Genomic DNA, 25,298 nt, shown 5'->3' with positions numbered 1-25,298 from the left:
TGATCTTCCATCTTCACCTCGCAACAGAGCTGTCAAGACGTTCAGACCCGTGATTTAAACTCCCCACCTCACCGCTACATCCCACCGACGCACACCGGCGTGCACGCCTGTCACTGCACGCCACAATGGCTTAAAACCTGCCCAGAATTAGAAATAATCCAGTAATGTATTTACCACTTTTACCGCATCAAGAGGATATTCAACATAAAGCCCGGCGCGTGACAGTGGACGCTCACTTTCAAGCCCCTCACAACGGCGAGTAATCGTGAGTGTGGGGCGTGCACGTTTTAAACCGCCTCCGCCTTATCTGGTGGTTGTAACGGCAGCAGGTGGACGAGTGTGTTTTATATTACATGCAGCGAATATTGCAGAGAGCGTGGATACACCAGGGAGGAGAGAGGGTGATGTGAAGAGATGAACATGAACTGAACGGCAAAGCGACACCTGAGGGGGGGAAACGACCCAACACATTTGACCGTTTTGTGTTTTTTCAGATCAGCTGAAACACTTTTAAGTGTTTAAACACATTTAAATGACTTAAACACATTTAAGTCCAGGCTGAAGACGCACCTATTTTCAGCTGCGTTTCAATAAGGCTCCAAATCTGAAGCTGGAGTTTCAAAACGTAATCACATTTTAACTCCTGATTTTATGATGTTCTTATTTCTTTCTTTTTTGTTTAAAATTTAAATCGTGCTTTTTATTTCTACTGTTTTAAAGGGATAGTTCGCCTCTTTTGACATGAAGCTGTATGACATCCCATATCAGCAACATCATTTCTGAACATCTTCTTACCCCCTGCTGCGTCCTGTGAGCAGAGTTCCAGCCTCGTTTTGGTGTAGATGAAGGTAGTCCGGCTAGTTGGCTGGGGTTTAAAAAATAAAGCGTTTTGCTTCTCAAAACAATATGCGTTCAACAGAGTAATACATTTGCATCACAAAATGGTTCTCCAGGAAAAAGACCTCACAATCGCTTCGTATCACTGCGTACAGCCACCTAGCGACAGCCGCGCCTGTTACGGTGTTTAATGCTCGGTTTGCACTTCGGTCTGCACAGCAGGCAGTGATACGAAGGGAGAGAAAATAGGGCCAAGCGATTGTGAGGTCTGACTTTTTCCTGGAGAACAATTTTGTGATGCAAATGTATTACTCTTTTGAACGCATATTGTTTTGAGAAGCAAAACGCTTTATTTTTTAAACCCCAGCCAACTAGCCGGACTACCTTCATCAACACCAAAACGAGGCTGGAACTCTGCTCACAGGACGCAGCAGGGGGTAAGAAGATGTTCATAAATGATGTTGCTGATATGGGATGTCATACAGCTTCATGTCAAAAGAGGCGAACTATCCCTTTAACTTCTGATTTTATCTATTGTTCTTATTTTTTTCTTTTTAAAATTATTTTTTGGGGCTTTTTATTCCTTCATTATATCGGACAGTGTGAGAGAGACAGGAAACAGGGGGCAGAGAGAGGGGGAATAACACGCAGCAAAGGGCCGTCCGGTGTGGGATTCGAACCGGGGCCAGCTGCACGAGGACTGTAGCCTCTGTACATGGGGCGCCTGCTGTACCCACTACGCCCCTTATTTCTTTCTTTTTTGTTTAAAATTTAAATCATGCTTTTTAATTCTACTGTTTTAATGTCTCTGTAAAGCACTTTGAATCGCCTCGTAGTTGAATTGTGCTGTACAGATAAACCTTTTAAAGGCGTCGGAAACGGAAAGAAACACAGGAGGAAAACGTCTTTTCAACATTTCTTTTTACTGATACGTTTATCACAGAACATCACACACAGTCATCAGAGCGCACTCGCTCTTTTGTTGTTTTTAATAACAAATGCAGTTACATCTCCTTGAAACAAATATTGCTTTATCATATTCTTTCATGTACCACTAATAGTCATTAAACTGCATTTAATCGTTTCCGTCTTCGAACCCCCCTCGACTCGTTTTGTACATCAGTGAAACCCGAGGGACACGAAATCTAAACTTGGAATCTCGAGCTTTGTCACAAGAAATAAAACACATCGAACAAATATAATGTTTGGATTTTGGTTTGGGTTCGTCAGCACGGCGACCGCCACTGAGCCTCAGAAAGGCTGAAAACTGCCTGATCTTGCTATTGGAGTCACATTATTTGTACCTTATCGAGGCTTGAGAAAATATCGGGTAACGTGTGATGAGTTTAGGTTGATGTTGTCGAGTAGAAATGAGTAGAAATCTGTGTCCAGGTCACTAAGAAAACAAACCGTGGATGTTGCTGACGCCCAATGCGGCGAGTTTGTGCTCTGAAAAGGATCGCCAACATTCACCAGGCGAACTTTTACAAACGGACCATGTAACCCTGCAACTTTCCTGCTTGAGATGAACAAGGCAGCTGGTAAAGATCCGTCCAGCAGAAACAGATGTCAGATGGTGACGTAGATGCACAGCTGGAGCTGTTTGTGACGTCGATTCTGAGGAATTTAGTTCAGTTAAAACTAGGGCCGATACTATTCTAATATATTCTTACTCGTTAAAGTTAACCGATACCAATTTATTGCATGAAGATCAGAGGGTGGCTTGTCATTTTTGTTGTATTTTTTTTAGATTGGTGGCTCGGGGAGACGTCGAGCTAATCAGAAACAGTGTGGTTAGGCTGGTGAGACAGAAACCTGTCTTCCAATTCATTGCATTTTTTTTGTGGTAGAAGTATCGGCATCGGTACTGGCAAGTACTCAGATCCAAGTATCGGTATCGTATCGCTGCATCCCTAGTTAAAAGCAACTCTGACCGACCTCAAACAATCAGTCTGTGATTCAACTCAGTTTTTGTGTGACTGTATCTGCTTTACTCTGATTTTAAAACTGTAGAATTCGGAGTGAGATCCAGTTTCTCGTTTCCTGCCCATTTTTTTTTTTTTAGTAAACTCTCATATATGTACAGAACAGCTCAATCACAACAAGATTTCTCTGGTCTAAAAAATATACACCGGTCGGGGTTTTGGACACGTTTAGATTAACTTCTGTCCCTCGGAATTGGCCGTAAGTGCTGGAAAACGTCCACTTTGAACCAGAAAAACGGGTTTCCGGGTGAGAAAATGTAGTCGGAACATTTTAAAGTGTCCCGTTTTTTAGTCGAACGCAGTCATTGGTGATGCAACAACAAAAAAAAAAAATAGCCACTTAGTAACTTAACAATTACATAAACACATAATATACGTGTAACCATAAAAACACTAAGGCACTTTAAGTTGAGATTTAACAATTCGTGTGATTGTGTTGTCATAATCTGAATTTTACACTTCACGGCGCTGCTGCAGCGCAGTCGCACGCCGGCACCTGAGGCGGCGTCGGAACCAACAGGCACGCGTAATCATCTGTAACCTGTTAATCAATAAAAAAAAAAAAACAACTGCTTAAAATCAAGTTTTAAAATGCTACATTATATCTTGCGAACACACACGTACAGAAGCACACACAACCCGCCCGCTCACGGGCTCGTTTAGGGTCCTGAAACCAGACCATTGCACCAGTTTAAAGCCCCTTTTTTAGACCTTTAGTTTTGTGCTGCGGGGGCTCGGAAACGGTCTTGGAGACAGTGCAACAGCTTCACTTCGCATTTGGGATTTAAGATCCCATCTGATCCGACCTTGTTCTTTTATATTTGTTTGAGAAATGTGTTTTTTTCGACAGATCGTATCCGTACGTTGTTTTGGACCGTTAACGTAAAGCTAGCTTGATGCGCGGTGACTCAGCGGTTATTGTCTGTGAGCCCTGCGGTGCCAGAAGCTGAATCTGTGGAGGTCCGAGTCCCACAGGCAGGGCCTCGCAGCCTGCTCTTCCTCCTCCTCTTCTTCCTCCTCATCCTCTCCTACTTCTTCTACACTATCCGTCACGCCGTCCTCAGTCCTCCCGAGTTTATGACCCAGCGAGGTCTTAGTCCTACTTTTCTGGCTTGATTTGTCCTTAACATCACCGGAAGGACCTGCTTGTCTTCGTTCGTCGTCCTCTTCCTCCTCCTCCTCTTCCTCCTCTTCGTTTTCCTCCTCCTCTGCGTCTTCGTCCTCGTCGTCGTGCTCGTCGACGGCCACCGTCAGGCCCAGCTTGCTGTGGCCGGCCAGCTGCAGGAATGAGGAGGAGTGAGGTGTGGAGGGGCAGGCGGACAGCGCTGCGTCGTACATGGAGAACGGGAGGTGGAGGTAGTGTCCTGCGGCCGCCGCCGCCGCCGCGTAGATGCAGCAGCACGTCTGGGCGCATTCCGGGCGTAGGTCCCCCTGTCCTCCGCGGACCATCCGGAAACGCTTGCGGAGCGGTGGTCCAGCTTGAGGTGCCAAGCAGATGCGGGTGGGCACCGCCGTCTGGAGCTGGCTCGCAGGGCCGGTGCTGGGCGGCAGCAGGCAGGGCGCGGCGGCGAACGCCGGGTTGGGCGGGAAGCACCAGTCGGTGCTCTGCAGAAGGATCTCGGCTCGCAGGCGGCGGAGAAGGTTGTTGACGAGGACGGAGCGTCGGAGAAATGCCTCGGGGTCATCGATGAATCGCATCTTCTCCAGAGAGAGGCGCAGCACGTGAGCACGCTCCTCCAACACGGGCGCCACCTGCGAGGAGACATTACATCGGATCAACCTCAGAACCATTTGTGCAATGCTTTCTGATTTCTTATGGATCAAAGTAATCTTTATTTACAGGTTATTTCTTAACTCTCACTTTGTAAGATAAACAAATGAGGATCATAACTTAAAGGTTAAACTTAAGCTTATATCAGGGCGTCTGAGGTCACCAGCAGGTGTAAAACACAACCCTGGTATTTATTTAGTTCCCCTTTATTTAAAAGTTCCTCATCTAATGAGTCGTTCTGATTTTCATTTCTAAAGTACGTCACTCCTTAAGTTGGCTCCGCCTCCTCTGCTAAGCCCCGCCCACCCACATCCCCTCTGCTGGACGGATGAAGCCAGCTTCTGGTGGAAATGTTCTGCTGTCAGCTGCCCTGAGGAGCATGCATCTTCCATCCAGCAGCAGCCTCAGAGGATATCAGAGCCCAGTGGATAAACTCTATCTGAGGCTAATGTTCCAGCAGAGTTAGCTAAAGACTGTGGATGTGCAGCAGCCACTTTTCATCCCACCGTTTTAACAACTTGGTCCAGTTCAACGCTGGACTGAAGAAGCTGAGCCACAAAGAGGGATCAGTTCCAACTCTCAGAGCCTGAACTTCAGAGCAGGGAAATGGAAGCATCTGAGAAATAACTCCTCATGGTTTATTTATTGAGTTATTTTCTCCTTTAGCAGCAGCTAACGCTAACAGCTTAGCTAATGAAGGTGACGTACACCAGCTTCTAAGCAGTTATTTTCTCCTTTAGCAGCAGCTAACGCTAACAGCTTAGCTAATGAAGGTGACGTACACCAGCTTCTAAGGAGTTATTGCTGTTATTTTCTCCTTTAGCAGCAGCTAACGCTAACAGCTTAGCTAATGAAGGTGACGTACACCAGCTTCTAAGGAGTTATTGCTGTTATTTTCTCCTTTAGCAGCAGCTAACACTAACAGCTTAGCTAATGAAGGTGACGTACACCAGCTTCTAAGGAGTTATTGCTGTTCCTTTCTGAAAGATGAACATTATTGTTCCCACATTACTTTGTCAGCTGAAGCTTTCTAGCTGAACGGTTCCGTTCTGTAACTCATCAACCTGCAGCTGTGTGGATAAGGTGTGTTTCCAACACAACACCGGTCCTCTCCTCACTCTCGCTGTGCTAACGTTACATTATCGACATGTTTCTGATAAAGATGGAGGTCTCCCAGTACAACTGTTTAATGAGGTTAATATATCCAAAATGTTTAAACGCAGTAATTAACGGTACACATGCATTACTACGAGTTACGCTGTGTACATCTCCGGCTTGGTCCATCACTGTTGATGAGAAAGCATTGTTTGCTAGCATATGCTGCTAGCTTACAGCTACACTGCTAAATTATTTCCCACTTGAGTAAATAGCTGCTTAGAGAGGCACTTTTGATCAAAGTGTGTCTCACATCTCAATAATTCCTCTGAAAATTGTGTCACATTGTTGAAAAGGGCACAATGTGTCACCCTCAGTATCTCCTTCACTGTGCAAAATAAGTGGCGAGACCCACAAACCCAAACGTGTGTTACTGATACTCACAGTTTGGCAGTAAGTTCTGAAGCTGAATGGAGGCTCATCGTCGTCATCAACAAACTTCCTCTTGAAGTAAGCGATCTTTGACACAGAAATATGATCGGGAACCCGTCTACAGGGATGTTCTGTGAGGAGAAAGCAAATGGAACAACAAATCAGCCACGTTGTTCAGGTTTACAGCGGTGCTTTAATGTCTGTGGCCTCTTTTCTGTAAGAACCAGATGTAAAAATGAACAGCTTAAACTGAGTTTGGGACCATCTGGCCACAGATGGACCCACATGTTTGTGTTTGGTAGGTAGATGCAGAATAGTATCTAATAGTCATATATAGCTGTTTTATAGCAGGTTGAAAGGTTTGTTAAAATCCTGCCAAACCCTCCAGAGGCAAGACAACAAATCAAAGCATCTATGTTGATCCACCAAAGTGAGATTTCATCAACATCCCAAAGTTCTGCATGTTTGGACAGACTGAAAATCGTTCTAGTTGTGGATAATTTAAAGTTTAGTGGCAGTTTTTGCTACTCAATCAATCACTAAACTTATATTGTGGCTCATGGCAGCCAGTAGCTGAGATGTGCCTTTAAATATCAGCTTATTTCTGCTCTTCACGTGTCTGAACCAGCTGAATGAAGACCAAACAACCATCTGTGTTAGAAGGAGCTCTTACCTTGTGTAAACTGCTGTTCGGTGCTGCAGGGTGGGGCGGCGTTTGATGAGCAGGTCTTCGTGCAGCGCTCCGGATCCCATATGGGGGGGTATGTGGAGAGTGGAGGGTCTCCCTCTGGGTCCAGGAAAGGATTCATGGACAAGACGAGGGTCATCTCTCTCTGTGATTCAGGTCTGGAAGAAATGTGGAAACGGACTGATGAATGGAGGTTGTTTTATTATTATTTTTTTCAAGTGGTTCTGTGCTTGGCCCGATTTTATATTCCCTTTATACGGAATACATGCTTCCATTAGGTAACATTATTAGACAGCAGGGCATAAATATCCGCTTCTATGCTGATGATACTCAGCTGTACTTATCTATGAAACCATCAGTTGGTCAGACTACAAGCATGTCTTAAAGACATAAAGACCTGGATGACTCAGAACTTTCTGCTTCTAAATTCAGACAAAACTGAAGTTGTTATCTTTGGACCACTTATTTGTTTATATATATATTAGGGCTGGGCAACGATTAAAATCTTTAATCTAATTAATCACGATTAATCGCATTTGTACGCAAAATCCAAAAATGAATCCAAAAGTAGTGTATAGCTTTTAGCATTTAGTTTTATTTTAAATGTGCTGCCATATGAATGAAAGTGCCATAACATTTGTTGTGCAAACACACTTTTAACATCAGCATCTTTCTGTAGTTTTTATGTAGAAGCCTCGCTCCACTGTCTGTTTCCTTGAATGACTCGCTGCTATCAGTTGTGTGTTTTGCCTTTAAGTGATATTTTAGACTGGAACTACTACGCTGAGAAGACAATTCAACTTGGCAGTGTTTACAGATGACTTTGGTTCTGTCGACTCCGCCGTCTGGAAGAACTTTAAAATGAAAACGGCCGAGTAAAAGTTCCGTACCCTTCTCCGTGTTTGGTGGATCCGCCGATTACTTTCTTTTCCTGTTCCACAGCAGACAGCAACAGACTTTTACAAAATAAAATAAATAATAAAACGTTAATGTGCGATAAAATATTTATCGCGTTAAATAATTAACGAGCTAACGCGATAATTACGAGTTAACTCGCCCAGCCCTACTTTATATGTATATGTTACTATGGTATTTCCTTGGCTGGTGTTTCCTGGTGTTATGGTGCTTGTTGTCCCCTATTTCCTGCTGGTTGAGGCAGATGGCCGCCCTTCCTGGTTCTGGTTCTGATGGAGGTTTCTTCCTGTTCAAAGGGAGTTTTTCCTTCCCACAGTTGCCTTCGTGCACGCTCAGGACGGGGGAATTGGATCAGATTGAAGTTTTGATGCAATCTGTTGGTTCCCTTAGCTGGGCTACTTATTTTGAATTGGCTCTGTATGAATTGGACCAATTTCAAAGTTAATTTACTTGATTTATTATGATTGTATTGCAATGAATTTGATTGTAATTGGCTTGAATTGGACTGTGTATTCTAGTTCGAGGTGAATTGAGTTCAGTTCGACTCGTATGCTTTTCTAATCGTGCAATAAATATTAAAAAGCTGTTTTTCTAATTCTGGCAACAACGCAAAGGAGCTTCTGTTAAAGTTGCAACACAAATCTGAACGATAACAACAGAGAACCCTTACGAATCTGTCAGATTGCTGGCAGCTTTGTTGTGAAAAGCAAGGCACACAGATGGAGAAATGACACCCACTCCCACCACCAATTCCCTATTGATTAGTTGGTAGGAGAGGAAGCGAAATGTTTGACACCAATTTGTTCGCTGAAATGGATCGGTGGGGAAGCTGGAGTCACGATAATCTCAGAAACAAAGGTGATTATGTGCATGGAGCCAGTGGGCAAAACAACCTGACAAAAAGGTTTCCAACAGACACGATAACGAGTTAAATTTCCACATGAAACGGAAAAATACATAAAGCCGCAGCACCTTCTGTTTTTAAATGAAAGCGATGCAGATGAGAGAAAGCATTAGTCCGACACATTGCTTGGCAGAGAGCAACACTAATCTGCCAACTGAGCCTTTTCAGTGTGAAAACAGAGCCCTACTGTGAAGACACTGAGGGGCCTGAGAGCCTAAATCTGTCTGAAGAATCCCCTGAAACTACGTGTCCTTTTGATCACAGCGACTGGCTGTCATCTGGGCCGCTGCTGATTTCTCCTCGTCATGCTGAAGGCGAAGCCAGCTGAGAGGGAATCGGCGGACGGACATAGTTGTCGCCACCTTTCCTCCTCCAAAGCTTCTCCTTCCCCTCCTCCACCTGCCTGAACAAACAGATATCATCACCCGAGCGGAGGCGACATCTCAGCCTCACCCCTGTTGGGTACCTGATTAAAATGTCCGCTTCAATAAGCTCTCAGTTTTGCTTGGCTGAACAGTTTTATTTCTCTGTGCAGCTTTTCGAGCGTTTGCCTTGAACCGACTAATCAGACGCCGAAACATCGCCGCAGACGGCGCTCCCACCAGTCCCATCCACTCAGCTCCAGGGGAGTAATGGATTACACAGAGCTGCATTACTTTTTTTTGTATTGTTAAACATGGAAGACACGCTTCAAGATGAAAAGTCAACTTTAACAACCACTTACCACACCTGAAATTGTTTAACCGGGCTCACATGTTGGCATGGTTCACCCACCGTGAGCGACTCACCTGTGAGCAGTCGCTTTATGATGCTGGAAGTTAAACAGAGCCGACAGGAAAGGTAAAGTCAAAGCAGAAAGCCTTCAAACTTTACATTTTAACCAGATTTTTAAAGGCTGCAGCTTAAAAATGGTCAGATATGCACCTTGGATTCCACAACTTCTACCAAACAGTTGGATTTTTAACACATTTCCACATGTTTTTCTTTTCTTTTTGATCCTTTTCTGACTTCATAAACACAACTATGAACAAAGCTGTTCCAAGTTAGGATCTTTTTCATGGTTTTTTTGCCGTTTTATCCACATAAAAACAACAGAAAATCAGTAAAAGGAACATCAGTGAGGATCAGATCCTGATTCTGGCTTCAGTGTTTGAGTGGCCAAGAACTGGTGTTCATATCTGTTAGTTTCATCTGTTCTCAGAGTCCAGAAAACATCAGTTAGGAAGAGGGACAACAGCTCAGCGGGCTCAACATCTGTCTCCTCAATAGCCAACAGGCTCATCACTGCCCCATTTAGACCCCACCTGTACCCCATCTACCTCCACCCTTTCCCCGTCATTACCTGCTTGACCCTCATCAAAGATCTGAACCAAAACATCTTCTCTTGTTAAATGTCTTTATTCATTTTTTTCTCTAAATTTCACCTGGACATCTTCGACATAAACACGAGCTAATGGTCGTCACGCCATCATTTTAGGGTCTAATTCAAATAAAACATGTCTGCCACAACACGATTTTTTTTTTTTTAACCGATGTTAAAGTCAGAATCTCATCGTTTGGTGTACGGTGATCATAAAACTCTATCCAGGCTGTTTTAACGCGTTTTTCTCTAATCGTAGTTACGACAAAATCAACACGTTTAATTTCATCGTAAGTGTTTAGTCTCGTTTTATGCCAATTGTGTCGTTCAGTGACTCATTCTGCATTTTCAAGCAACACGTGCGTTGTTGTCACTTCATAATAGGATGTGGCTAAGAGTAACCATGGCGACGAGGCAAAAAAAAAAACCTAAGGCTCAGTTGGACCGAACAAAAGGAGGAGAAACTAACTGCATTATGGAAACAGCACGAACGTCTCTACGATGTTTCATCTGCACTTAAACATGCAGCTGTGGCTAAAAGCTGCTTATCGGTCGACTTCATTGCTGTTAAGTTTCCACCAAGTGCATGATGGGAAATAATCTCGTATTAACCACAAACAGTGGTTGTTTGGTGAGGAGTTACACTGTGCATACTGATACTGTAAACTGGTGGGTCTCCAGAAATCTTGCTCTTAATCTGACAGATTTTACTCAAGAAAATACAATAATCGTAATAATATTGTTATTTTTAGCCACGTCTACATGCTAAATAATCACAGAAACATGGAGGGAATGCCTTTTATTATCTTGATGCATCTTATTTTTATCTTAAAACCACAGTTTTGAACAAGATGCTTCATTCGGATTTGTTGCTACGATCTTTCTAAAAAATAATAGTTGCTAAATCTACTGTTAAAGTCGACGGGTTGGAACTGAATTGTGAAGCTAACAGATGTCAGGTTTGTAAGCTATGAAACTATTGCACATGTTTCGAGTCTAATATTAAACAAAACACCTGGCAAACAACCAAATATTCTAATATTTGTAACTTCAGATTTAGCTTCATCTGTTTATGGTTAGCATCATTGTTTTTGTGATGGAAATACGACCAACATATGACCAATATTCTGTTTACGTACTTGGTTTCCATCCAAATATATCACAAATTTGACTAAAATCTTTAGAAAATCTGAAACATTTTATGTCTGTGCTAAAGTTAAAAGGGAATAATCATGGCAAGCTGGACGTGGCACCAACTCTCTGACCAGAACTGCTAAATAACAAAATAATAGTAAAACAGGTGCCACTCAAACCTGAAATGAAGGAAAACAAACTGAATGAATAAAATGAAATCGATAGAAAACCTGGCAGGAAACTGAGATTATTAGACTGATGATATTCAAACTGCGTCCTGCTTTCACTCATGAGTCACTCTTTCTATACATCATCATTTTTTTAACTGTGGTTGAACCGACCTCCATCCCTCTGAGGGCGTTTTCACACCCGACCGTATACACGGCAGGAACCAAAGGTCATGTTTTTGTTACATTACATCTATCTGACTACGTTGGGTTCGGCTTTACACTTTGTAGAAGCACACCAAACAGCTTTATATGCGAGATAACGACGCCCTGTTTGTGATCTGCTTACCTAAACTTAAAACCGACGGGACTGAACACATCTGTCAAAATAAACTCAACCGGATCATTTTATTGCCTCTGATATTGTTGCTTGTTAGTTTTACCATTGTTGTGAACCAAAATGATCTCACTTTAATGGGAGGTTTGCAGGGTTTGCCTTTGGCCGAGTACCTTCTGGTGGATAAGGAGGTGAAATACTAGTAAAGGTCCGATGAATCCGATACAGCCGATGCTCTGAAGCACTTTAGACTGTTTCTACTCGGGTTTTAAATGGGGTACCAATTTTCAAAGCGTCCCTATGTTTAAACAAATGTTCAAACACGCAACTATAAATTGATATACCAAGTTTTCTACCTCTCCAAAGCATATGTACTTAGTTTTTTCAAAAATGTCTATAAAAACAACAGTTTTTACAGACCATAATCTCTGTTTCGTAAACAAAATGGAAGATAATTCTTTCTATTCAGTAAAAGCGATGCTCTATCGAGCGAGCCTCCGGTTTAGATTGGTCATGGAAAATTATAATTACTAGTTTTCCTTTTTTGTAAAGAAGCAAAAAAGTTGCAGCATGACATCTTTTGCTGGATAGGTCGACGGCTGATGATCAAATCATACTTCTGAGAGTACGATTCCAGCAGCACTGTAGACTCCTCAACCAAAGGACCACCAACTAGAGCCAATTATGTCACTGTTACTGAGCTCTGCTGCCATAGTTAATTAGCAGCTTTTGCCCCTCTCATATCTCCACTCCATGCTGCTTTTTACCCCCGGCTGTTTTCCTCTTCATCACCTCCTGTCACCGCTGCTTTTGCTGCATTCGCAGGGACACAAAGAAACGAGAAACAAGCATGCCATCGCTCCCTCTGCCCTCCATAGGGACCTCCATTTCGCGGCCCCCACCCCCCACCTCCAATCTTTTACCGTCTCTTTCCCAGAGTCTCAATCCCCGTCGCTCTCTGACATCCTTTCAACAGCGGTCACAGTTGACGGCTCTCTGAACCAGATGAGTGAACAAAACAAAAAAAATACAACAATGAGACGACCGACAGAGCTGCTTCCCGACATGATCAGCTACTAGTCTCACAAGCTCAATAAAATGGGTTGAACCTGACATGGTCTGCCATACTTTTTATTTGTGTTTTTTATGTTCACTTTGACCCTAAGAAGATATAATCAGAGGGTCTGCTCTGCCGGAAACATCACAAAAAAAAATTGTGGCCATTTTAGTGTATGTACCCTTCATCTTTTGATAGAAAATGTTGGAAAATTACAATTTTCCACAAATCCTCAGTGCAACCCACTGAGGATAAGCTATCAATAAATGCATTCCAGATGCACAGAACACATGTGGAGACAACATCCAATTAAATTATAACTCTTAAAATACATTTCTACATGATTTTGGCTCAATTTAATGCAAAGAAATCTGGCTTTTTTTTCACTTTTTTCCAATATTTTCATCTTTACTTCATTGGCAATCAATTATTCACCCAAATTATGACATCAGTCAATATGCCATTCTGTTCACCAAACAGTATAAATATATACATATATATATACATAATATATACACTTCTTAAAAGAAAAGGAGGACGAGTGTATGTGTGAACAGACGAGTGAGGAATAAGAAGGAAGAAATGGAAGGTTAAGATATTAAAGAAGGGACTTGGGTGGATAGGGGTGATCATCCCTTTCTCTTTTGCTGTGTATTTGTCTGAATCTTGCCTGATTGTAAGCAAGCAAAAAACTATTGCATATGGTTTGTTTTATTGTTTTTCCTACATTGATTTAAAGGGATAAAACTAAGTACAAATGCATGGCAGCGTGTCCTCTGGCGATCTCGCTCCACTCGTGACAAGACTCCTAAGGCACTTATCCTTCATTCTGTATTCCCATCTATCCATCCCTTCGTCTTCCACCAATTAACTTCTCATCAAATGCTTTAATGTAAAAGAGAAGGAGTAAGAGCTGCCGGGGTAACGCACTACCTCCGGTGCTGAGATGAACAGGAAAACACAAACTCGTGCATGAACAGTTTGTTGTGCCGTGAAAAATTACAGATCGAAAGTCAGCCGAGGCGTCAGCAGAGGTGGAAAAGTAGAAATCCGCCCTCAAACGGTGAAATAACTGGCGTATAACGCTGTAAACGCCTGCTTGTTTTAACCAGATTTCTAAAGGCTGCAGCTTAAAACTGGTCGGAGATGAAAAGGAAACTGTAAACGGGGAAAAATATTAAGTGTGACCAAAACTTTATGAAGGTAGTAAATTAAACGACCTTGTGGTGACATCACTGATGACAACACTGAAAGGTGGCGCCCTGGATTCCACAACTTGTGGTGAACATTGTATTTTGAACACATTTTCACGTGGTTTTCATTTAATTTTTTTCCATTTTTGATCATTTTCTGAAGTCATGGACACGGCTACAAACAAAGCTGTTCCAACTTATGATCCTTTTCATGTGTAGAGTAAAAGGAATGCTTCAGTGTTTGAGTGGCCAAGAACTGGTGTTCATATCTGTTAGTTTAATTTCATCAGTTAGAAACAGGGACAACAGCTCAGTGGGCTCAGCATTTGTCAAATCTCTTGTCTCCTCGATAGCCAACAGGATCATCAAAGTGTCTGATTCCCCCCTGAAACAGTTCATCAGTATTCAGGAAAAAGCCAGTGATCATTACTGCTGACACGCTTGTTTCCAGACACATTCAGACCCCCCCCGTACCCCATCTACGTCCATCTTTTCCCCGTCATTATGATCTTATCGACCCAAGAGGGCTACAAGAAACTAAAAAGACTAAAAGAGAGAGACTAAAAAGAAACAGCTGGAGGAACAACTAATCAGGTTTGGGTACAAAAAGAGCACCTTAGAGAGAAAGAGTCTCTGAGAAGTAAAGACTGGCAGAGGTTCAGCAATCTCTACAAATTATGGACCCATTTCAGAAAAATGTTCCTCAGACTTTGAATTTTCCATCATCTACAGAACATAAAATGATCCAAAGAATCTGGAGACATCTCTGTGACCTTCAGGCCTGGATTTCAGTGACCTTCAGGCAGCTCTGCCTTAAAAACAGACCTGATTCTGTCCTGGAAATCCCTGCCTGGGCTCAGGAACACTTCCAGGAATCATCGTCTGAACGCAGCTCAGCGTAACATCCACAGATGCAGGTTAGAGCTCCATCAGGCAGAGAAGAAGCCACATGTGAACATGACCCAGAAACACTTCTCTGGACCAAAGCTTAGAGCCTCTGGAGCTGGAAACCTGCACATCTGGAAAGGCTCCATCAAAGCTGAAAGGTTTAAACAGGTGTCAGAGCAACATCTGCTCCCTTCTTCAGGGAAGGTCTTGCTTATTTCAGCAGGACAAAGTTAAACCTCATCCTGCATCTGTTCCACAGTGGGGAAACATGGACATGTCCCAATATTTATGAGACGTGTTGCTGAAATCAAATTGAAGATGAGCTGATAGTTTTACGTTGCATCTCAAATTAAATATCGGTTCATGAGACTTTGTTTTTCTAGGGATTTTTCAGCTTATTAGAAATGTACAAACTGACCTTCAGATTTGAACACGTTTCAGTAAGTCTCATCACCCGTTAATATAAAAAGAAGTTGGAGTGGCTAAAGATGCTACAACCTCAAAGCAAAGGCTAACCCCTGTTGGTTTCACATGTAAAGAAATGTTATGATGGTAATCTATGTGACAAGATAAAGGCATGATAAAATAGATCTACTACTCCTACTAACTTTTTGAGTTAGTATGCGAGTTTGAGTAAGCGAGAAGTTCCCGGATGCATACTAGTGCCTAATGTTGTGGCGAAAAGTTGCTTCTGTCGTGTTTTATTTGGCAGCTCGTTCATGCTCGAACTGTTAAATGTTCTGATGAATCAAAATTAGGCAAATACCGGAGACAGCAGTAAACATCAAAAAAGCGGTGAGGGGGGTTCTAAAACATTGCAGACGACTCAGAAAAGAGGCTTAATGTTGAAAATACCGCAGTTCCCCTTTAACACGTGTGCACGTTGTGCGACAGTAATAACTGTCCGTGTGAAACAAGGCGACCACTGAGGAGTTAAAACGAGGCATTGAAGATTTGTCTGTGATCGTTTGAGCCCTAATTAAGTGAAATATCTGTGGGTTTCTAAGGTAAAATGGTTTGGTACCAGTTGTTCCTCTTGCTAATGATAACAATTGTGTAGTGCTTTATGGCCAAAAAAATATTTTTATCAATATTGAGATCACGATTACTTATTGATTTTTAGTGTAAATTAAAAAGATTTTATTACACTTTTAAGCAAATTCTTCACGCTTGAATACGAGTCACTGGACCTCTTCTTCTGAAGAACCAGGAAAAAGTCGTCCAGTTTCCCTTATAAAGGCATGATAAAATAGATCCTCATTAATTAATGTTCCTTTAATCAACTAGTTGATTCATCAGTTATTAACTGCAGCTTTGGAAATTCAGAAAAAAATAAAAATGTGTATTTTTTTTTTTTATCTAAGTTAATGGTTTCAGATAAGTGAGCAATGAGTTTGTGGTGTTGTTTGGTTTGGTTTTTCTGGTGCTGTTCGTTGTGGCGTACTCTTTATTTTTCTACACCCAGCCCCCAGCAGTGCTTTTTCCCCATTTCATTTGAAGTTACTCCACGGTATCCACAGCAGGATGACGGTGGTGAGTTGTGGGTACCCATGGTACACATTGTAGTAACATGCCGAGTAGTTTCCTGGCTTTCTAAGAAAGTTCCACCCCTGATAGTACACACATTAAAACAAACTATTTAAAGAAAAACAGGTTTTTGAGCCAAACATGGGAATATTTCATTTGCTCTCTTAGAGACTGCAGCGTGATTCCAATAAACTTTGTGCTCTCTGAGTATTTCTGAGGCCTCTAAAATGCTAATCGATCCAGCATGTGTTTCAAAGCGTGTATGCTACTGTATCACTCTGTGTGTGTGTGTGTGTGTGTGTGTGTGTGTTAAATGTTTACTCCCTGTTCTTTTGGACAGGTTTTTTACTAAGTATTTCCAAGCCCTTCTGGGAAAAGATAGCAATGAAAAGATGTCTGTGGTTTTCGCATCAAATTAGATCCCGGACGGTCTCGGAGCTTCTTAACGGCACACGGGAGCATGAAATGTGTCCCGACTCAAACAACGGCGGATAAACCGGGAACAGGGAGCTCTGCAGAAGACACGAGTGGGTCAGTAAGATTTTGTTCTGCCATACTCTGTTACCACAGATGACTTCCACACCCTGAGCGACAAATTCAACAAATTCTGACAAGGCGCGTTGATGTTTTACGGGCCTAAAATCCACAAGTGCACGAAAATATGATTTAATATTGTTCACGGGCTGAAGACGATGGTCTCAACTGTGTTTTAGGAGGGAAGTTTTCCAGTTATTTGCAGTTAAATTAGCAGCAGCTTTTAACTCCTTTTGAGTGAATTTTTAAACACAAAAGAAAAAAGACCCACAGCCTGCCCTATATACCGATAATTCATACATAAATAACAGTTAACGGCACCCAATTTTACTGTGATTATTAGTGGTTAACGCTTCAATTCTAATCACAATAACTTTATTCATAGAGCACCTTTAAAAAAAAAAAAAACAGAGTTTACAAAGAAACTGTGATAAGAAACAAACGGAATAAAATAAAGTCTTGTTTCCTGAGGTTTTCCTAGGTGCCCACACTGATGCATTAAATCAAGATGCATATACTGACACAGTATGAGACATCCTGGAGCACACGGTTGGTGTGGGGGAGAATATCTAAGCGAGCCATCTCCACAGTGTGGGTGTAGCCCTGAAAGTTGACAGGAGTTTCGACGAGCTTCCTCAGAGCTCTGTGATCTCATCGCCGGCTGCTGTGAATCTCACAGGATGAAGGAAAACGAGCCTTTGCTGCTCCCCCTGAACCCGCTTTAAACCGACGACGTATGCTCACTAGCACAGATGCTGAATGCTGATGTGATCCGATGGGGCAGAGCCACTGAAATCTGTCACATGTGGAGAACACGCTGCATCCTCACAGTGCTACCGCGTCACCCGCATCACTGCTCGTAGCCGTTCGGACATGAAACAAACAGATAAAACTGTAGACGGAGAGCAGAGTTCATCAGGCGAGACAATTTGAACACAAGTTTTCTCCCCTTATAATTCAAAATCTGTAAGTGTAATCACAAGTTCAAAATCAAAGTTTGGATCACAAGACATTCAAATGTTTTAAAGTACAGATCTTTCGTGTTTTCTGCGTAGTCGCCGTGGTGAATAAACAAATCAGACATGTTTCCTGTTTTGGCGTGCACAAACCAACGATTATTAATCTGTTCTTCATCATTTTTATTGAATCCAAACCACTTCCATACCACCGTGACGTACTGGGACCTGTTTTTGTCAGCTACTTGGACAGTTTGGGAAGATATCTAGAGTTCAGTTTCAGCTTTCGTGGCTCCCTTCAGCTACACTCCAACGTCTCTGCTCAGTCCACCAATAAAACTGGGGACTTTTATTGGTGGTTAGCAACCAGCTTAGAGGTGCTATACTGCCCTGTAGCAACATCAACTAGCAGAAAGTTCAACTCTCCATCATTCATGACCATGAAAAATGTATTTTGCACTCTTCACATTGAATCCAAGAAGATGCAAATGAGATTAAACTACGTAATGGGAGTGAAACTAAAACAAAAAAACAACAAAATACTATTATTATCTAAGTTACGCAATTTCCGTTCGGTATGCTAATGGGATTCAAAGCCTAACACAATGTACAGTATTTTCTCTCATCTTTTCTTTGAAATGCTCCCAAACTTTCCGACATTTTTCCTCTTTTTCTCTGATTTCCCTCTCAGTTCCCTCCATCAAATTGAGCTGCTACAAACATCGGCTGTGTTCGAAACCGCATACTTCTCCTACTACTCATACTAACTTTTTGAGTTAGTATGCGAGTTTGAGTAAGCGAGAAGTTCCCGCGATCACGATTATTTATCACGATTATTAACTGATTTTAGTGGAAAATAAAAAGGTTTTATTACACTTTTAAGCAAATCCTTCAAGCTTGAATACGAGTCACTGGACCTCTTCTTCTGAAGAACCAGGAAAAAGTCGTCCAGTTTCCCTTATTCAAGATCGAAGGATTACCGTACGCCGACACTCTGCTTTTATCCATGTTGTGCTACATTTATACATTTCTACTCAAATCTTGTCTTCTCGTCAAAGTAAAACTGGTGATCCTCATTCAGCTAAATTCAGAGCATCTCTTAGAATAAACCAACAGGGCCCTGCTTTCTTTTCCACATTGTTTCCTACAGGTTTGAATTATTTGAACACAGAGTTGGTGCTGATTGATGTTGGACCGTTCACATGAACAAACATTTGACTGTTTTTCTTGGCCTTGACATCGTCCTCCAGTTTGTTTGCAGATGCTTCAATAACTCTACAGCTCGCTCTGCCTATAATCTGTTCTTGGTTGACCCTCTTACGACCAGATTCCCTCACTTAGCGTATCTTTATCGTAATATTTTGTACCAGAAATGATCGGAAAGCTCTAATTTTCTACTTTCGGAGACCGTTTGAATTTAAATTTTGCACCAATCATTTAGGAGTTATTGTAGTGAGATGACACAGCGGTGAATCTCGTCTGTGATTGGACGGTCGTACTACAGCATCGTAAAGACTAGTATATGGGTAAAGGTCTATTTCTCTGCTTTACGGAAGTGTTTGCATTGTTTTAGATATATTGTAAATGGTCTAGAAGTTACGGTAAAGTACGGAGAAGAACTTATGCTAAATCATGTCGGTGGCTACTAGACCTGTAGCGATATACTAATCATACGATACGATACACAATATTCAGCCAACGATTCGATACACTTACATCATTTTCTGAAAAAAAAGGGACAGTGTGATTTGACATGAATCGTCGCTGATTGGACTGTTGGTCCGACCTTTGACCCGGAAGGACAACACCGCCAGACAAACAGAAACAAACGTGAGAGCTGTGCACTTTATATAATATTTTTATGAACTAATTTATCATTGTTTTGTATAATGTGACCCCCTGGTATTGTATTGTATTACCTTAATGTTTTGTGTTTTCAATAATTGTAACGTCTGACTTTTCAATAAAGTTTGCTTTGGGGAAAAAAAAAATAAATAAATAAAATCGATACTTTATCGGGAAACGATATATCGAAATATATCGCAGTATGGATAAAATTGCTCAGCCCTAGTGGCTACATAGAAGGCTTAACATCAATCGCACAAATTCTTAAGTTTTTTGGATCGAGGGATTAGCTTCTGCATGGCATTTGTTTTTTGTTTCCACGCTCTGCTCTCTGTTCTTATGTCAGAAACAGCTGTGATTGGCTCATGCCGGCACATGGTCAACAGGGAGCGCTTGGTTTACTTTGCATTCGTAGAAAACCGAGATCGAGATTAAAGTTCGATTACTCGTGCGTCTCTACTGTGGAATATAAACTGTAAAACTTATTTTCTCAGACTGTTATCAGCTTTAATCTAGAGTTTTCTTTTGCAGAATTGACGTGCAAACACTTCTAGAGGTGCCCTTTCAAAGAAAAACAAATGTCAAGATGGTTTTAACCAGAGATGGGATCAAGTCACACATGTGCAATTCTCAAGTAAGTCCCAAGTCTTAGCTTTCAAGTCCCAAGTAATTTTTCCTTGGGCAAGTCAAGTCAAAGTCAAGTCACCTTATTATTGCAATTTTACCTGCAGAATCTGATCTTACTAAAGTGAAAAGACAAGATATAAGTAGCTGTCAGCAAACATCATTGGCAAATGTGTCCAACCTGTCCACCCCGTATCATATCAAGCTAACGTTAGCTAACTACCGACTAAGCTAACAGAATAATATTAGCTAATTTGACAAGCACTTACTGGTCAGAATGGATCTTCAAATGATGAACAAAGTTCGAAGTTATGCTAGATGCTTAACACTCAAGTCAAGTTAAGTGCCACGTCTTTAACTTCCAAGTCCGAGTCGAGTCTCAAGTCTTTTATTTTCTGTCAAGTCAAGTCACAAGTCATCAAAACAGCAACTCGAGTCGACTCCCCATCTCTGGTTTTAACTGGGTTCCATTATTGTAAATACTTATTTTAGGTCACAGTCTACCCACAAACTGCAGGTAAATACCAGCAGGCAGAAAGTGGGCTAATGACTAATAAAGTGTAGGAGAGGAAATCATCTTACAGTAACTGAGAACTCAAACCAAACACACGCAGCCCACTTGTTCTCAATATGGAGAGGCTACATCCCATCAGTACGCCTGCTGGAGTGGGGGCGGAGAGTGTGCGAGTGCTGGCATCAGAGGGCGACGCACACACCGAGAGAGAACAGATCGAGAATAGATAATAGGTTTCATGACATCAAGCTCCTCTTCAGAGTACAACAACAAGGCGCCGTACGCCATGAATCAAAACTGAGACACTCTCATGGAAAGCAATTAGCCCCCCGCCAGAAGAGTGGACCACAGTCACGCAGCAGCGCTTAGACACGCTGAATAAATCAAAGCGGGGCGCTGAGGATGCTGCAGAGGCATGTTCAAGAGGAACTCAACGGCCAAAGAATGTTTTTCTCTCAATCATAAGTAAAAAAGAATCCATTTAAAAACATTAAAGGGATAGTTCGCCTCTTTTGACATGAAGCTGTATGACATCCCATATCAGCAACATCATTTCTGAACATCTTCTTACCCCCTGCTGCGTCCTGTGAGCAGAGTTCCAGCCTCGTTTTGGTGTTGATGAAGGTAGTCCGGCTAGTTGGCTGGGGTTTAAAAAATAAAGCGTCTTGCTTCTCAAAACAATATGCGTTCAACAGAGTAATACATTTGCATCACAAAATGGTTCTTCAGGAAAAAGTCAGACCTCACAATCGCTTGGCCCTATTTTCTCTCCCTTCGTATCACTGCCTGCTGTGCAGACCGAGCAGCAAACACCGTAACAGGTGCGGCTGTCGGCAGGCGTCTTTCATTTCCTTTCCTTCTTTCTTTTCTTTCCTTTCCTTTCCTTATGTTTATGTGCTGTGTAGACCGACCAGCAAACACCGTAACAGGCGCGGCTGTCGGCAGCAGGCAGTGATACGAAGGGAGAGAAAATAGGGCCAAGAGATTGTGAGGTCTGACTTTTTCCTGGAGAACCATTTTGTGATGCAAATGGATTACTCTGTTGAACGCATATTGTTCTGAGAAGCAAGACGCTTTATTTTTTAAACCCCAGCCAACTAGCCGGACTACCTTCATCAACACCAAAACGAGGCTGGAACTCTGCTCACAGGACGCAGCAGGGGGTAAGAAGATGTTCAGAAATGATGTTGCTGATATGGGATGTCATACAGCTTCATGCCAAAAGAGGCGAACTGTCCCTTTAAGACCTCGGCTCCAGGTCGGTTGTGTCGTCTGGTTACAGATTTTGTTTAGAAAAAAACCCCCACGTGAATCGTTGTTCTTTCACCTCGTTGTGTTTGCTTTGTGTTTGTTGCGTCTCTGATTGTGTTAGCGCCAGCTCGCAGCCTGTCAGGAGCTATCGGAGCGCCGTCTTGGCCGCGGTGGCGTGACTAAGCCTGGCGCAGGGCCCTCGGGGGGGTTTCGCACGGCGCTCCTCTCGCTGAGTGGTGACACATGTGTTGTGACAGGGCATCTGCATTATGGACTATCTGAGGAGGGCTTGTTGTGGCTGTGGGGGGGGGGTTAACAGGCCAGGGCTCCGTGGGTACGTCACTGCTGATGCTCCCAGAGGTGGACGCAGCACATTAAAGGCAGACAAGGGCATCAGTATGTGCTTTATTAGATTAAAAAGAGGCAGAAATGCACGCGTGTTGTCACATTATACAACAGAGAGAGATTCTAAAGGGTTTCTTTTGGACTAAATACTGATGTAGGTGGTTTGAACACACCCAATCACACATGTTAGCACTTATAAATGATTTTTCTCTCTGGAATGTGAGGCATTTTTGAACCAGTGTTTGTACATGTTGCATTAATTCCCTCTTGTCTAAATAAATGAATGCTCCCAGGCAGATACAAAATGCTTTTTCTTTTCTTTTTTTCCCCTGAGCACCCGCAGGATCTTTAGGCTGAAGATTTCAGGTTGTAAACGCAGCACTTTGGTGGTGGTGGCTATAAATAAAAGTCAGGTCACACCTGCCTCTATTTTTAAACTTGTGCAGAAACAAACGTGTGTTATAACCGTGTGTCATTCTGGAGCACAAAGGCGCATTCATGACGGGGAGGCAGTGCCTGAAGGGGGAAAAAAAAACGAACTCCGGGGCTACACCCTGCGGTCCCGACACACAAAAACACCCACGGAGGCAGCTCAACTTGTGTTTGCTGAGTCCTTTTTAACACAAAACCGAGCAGAGACGGACCGTGACAAAGGGAATATCACCCACGAGTGCCTTCAGCACGTCTTTACCTCACACCGTGGTGCATATCATCCACAACACCTGCTCTTTTCTGCCTTTTTTTTTTGTGTTAAATCACAAATCATTCCAGGTTTTGTTGCTCGCGAGCAGCACACTTTTAACTGCGGTTTAATTTCATGTTTGGCATCGTGTCTGCTGAGAGGCAGCCTTTAAAAACGCTTCTGCTGAGAGCCGTGTTTTGAAGCGCTGCTCCAGATGTGAGTCTCTGCCCCCCCGCCGAGAGAGATGAATGGCTGAGGGGTGTTTGGGGGGTGGGCTGGAGGCTACCTACAGGTTCACAGCCTTAATGAGCAGAAGAGTCTGCTGAGAGCGAGATGTGATTGATAAGCGGCGCGACAAAGCTGGGAGAGGGTTTTTGAAGAGGACGAAGACGAGGAATCTTGGCATCGGACCTGCCAGAGGAGCCGTCCACCGTGCAGCTTCCTTTTGTTTCAGCCCCCCCCCCTCCTCCTCCTCTGATCCGCGAGTTCAGTCCAAGCTGGATGTTCCTCCCTGTTGCGTGCCTCACTACATCCCACATAATACACTTTTCCCTCCAAGAGAAACAAACAGAAAAAAGGTGGAATTCCTGGCCAGTGACTCCGGATGTTGTTGGCAGTGAGTGGAGGTGAAGCGCATCCAACCCTGTCACCCGTCCACTGAACTCAAAAGCCTTTATTTCATCAAAAACAGCACATACTCAAGGGGGGATAGACAGGAGGAAGATGGTCTTTGTTATTTATTGCCACCATTGCTCCATTACACATGCAACACAGTCCTGACTGGGAACTAAAACAGCGTTTGTAGTCCGCCCTGCGAGTGGAGGCTCGTGACACTAAGCCTGAGAAAGCACAGAAATTACATAAAGGAGACAACAGAAGCTCAGAATTCAGCTAAATTGCCTAAATCCCCAATCCTCTCAGAAGGAAGCGGCGATAGAGGCGAACTGCCACTTCAGGATTTTGCAGTCAAGAGCTGCAACAAAATAATGAAGTGAGGCTGGATGGGTGCCAGGAAGGGCGGCTGGTTATGTCAGCCTGCATAATACGTTAGAAAAGGTTCTCTGTCATGTCATAACTGTGAGCTATTAACTGCCCCGACTCTGATTAATCATGCGGCTGCAGATCTAATCAATCCGCTGCACCTTTTTATCTAAAAGATTACTGAACTAGTGAGCAAATAATCGACTGAATTTCTTTTCTGAAATGTCAGCATTGCATAATATTGTGTCTTATCTCAAAAGTTACTGATGAGTTCAAACGGGGGCGATTTTAGGATCTGGTCTTTAGGGGGGCCCAGCCCCCCCAGTGCTCACAGAGGCACATTATTTCTCACTAATTGAGGCGAACTAGTACATTTATAAATTTTGGAGCCGTATTAGTTTTGCTTTGAGTAGTGTTTTCCTCTACAACATTCAATTTTGACCTTTTCATTTCAAAAGACTGTGGCTCGACAGGGATAACAGAGAGCCTGAGACAAATATTGAAGATAACTCAACATTTATTTTGAGAGTAAAGGGTTAAAACAAAAACAAATGCTAGAAAATAAATAAAATGGTCACTAAAATAATGCACCCTTGAGCAAAAAAAAAAAAGTGTTTTTGCATGATATAATATTTAAAAAAATGTGCTGAGCCAGGGGGGGTGCCGAGCTATCTCACGGTGGTGCCTTGGCACCACTAAAAACACCCTAGCCTCGCCCCTGGGTTCAAACTTAATGTGTTGGAATTTGAAATAATAACCTTGATAAGTGTTTAAGTATCAGTGAAACCTGCACATACCAACACTTGAAAACCAGGTCAGAGTGTTGCTGTAAGTATAATAATACACCTCGGAGTGTTTACATTTTTTTAGACAACCTGTTTAATTATTTAAATCAATGACTCAGACATTCACATGGCTTAATATCACGGCATTATTAGCTGAAAGTCAGTGAGCTTACCTGGCTTGAATTGTTCGGACGCGGCCCTCGGCTCCACACTTGCTTTGTAATAGCGGCTGAAATCCAAAGGTGCGTTTATAAGAACAATAAAAAAAAGTCCTGCTGAATAAACACCGCCGTGTTGGTCCTCCGGCGGCTCCGCGGTGTCTTAAATCTGAACCACTAACCAGACACACGAACCGCACACGTTGTTTGAACACTACTTATGTAATTAACTCGTTAATTAGCGACTCGTCAACATCCCTGTAATCAGTTAGGATCAGTTAGGGGTCCCAGCTCGGCTGACGGTTGGTGTGAATGCGCGGCGGAGGAAACAGA

General features: G+C 42.7%; 1 protein-coding gene across 1 annotated transcript; it reads right to left on the bottom strand.

Moving 5' to 3' along the window:
* Positions 1-1,660: 1,660 nt before the first annotated feature.
* On the bottom strand, positions 1,661-25,298 carry sertad4 (SERTA domain containing 4). The gene is made up of 4 exons (XM_075447597.1): positions 24,981-25,298; positions 6,794-6,966; positions 6,133-6,251; positions 1,661-4,574 (listed from the first exon to the last, which is right to left on the bottom strand). Exons 2-4 carry the CDS (start codon positions 6,945-6,947, stop codon positions 3,738-3,740), a joined length of 1,110 nt encoding a protein of 369 aa, XP_075303712.1. The 5' UTR covers positions 6,948-6,966; positions 24,981-25,298; the 3' UTR covers positions 1,661-3,737.

Source organism: Odontesthes bonariensis, chromosome 17 (assembly GCF_027942865.1).
Source record: "Odontesthes bonariensis isolate fOdoBon6 chromosome 17, fOdoBon6.hap1, whole genome shotgun sequence".
NCBI lineage: Eukaryota > Metazoa > Chordata > Actinopteri > Atheriniformes > Atherinopsidae > Odontesthes > Odontesthes bonariensis.
The sequence above is the reverse complement of the archived record's forward strand: the minus strand, read 5'-3'. Positions and strand labels throughout refer to the sequence as shown.

Bases quoted from the DNA above. Each gene is read 5' to 3' on its own strand.
- sertad4 (XM_075447597.1), bottom strand. From the start codon at position 6,947: ATGACCCTCGTCTTGTCCATGAATCCTTTCCTGGACCCAGAGGGAGAC. The intron at 6,252-6,793 runs GTAAGAGCTCCT...TTCTCCTCACAG, and splicing joins CGAACAGCAGTTTACACAAG to AACATCCCTGTAGACGGGTT. The intron at 4,575-6,132 runs GTGAGTATCAGT...GTCTCCTCGCAG, and splicing joins TCAGAACTTACTGCCAAACT to GTGGCGCCCGTGTTGGAGGA.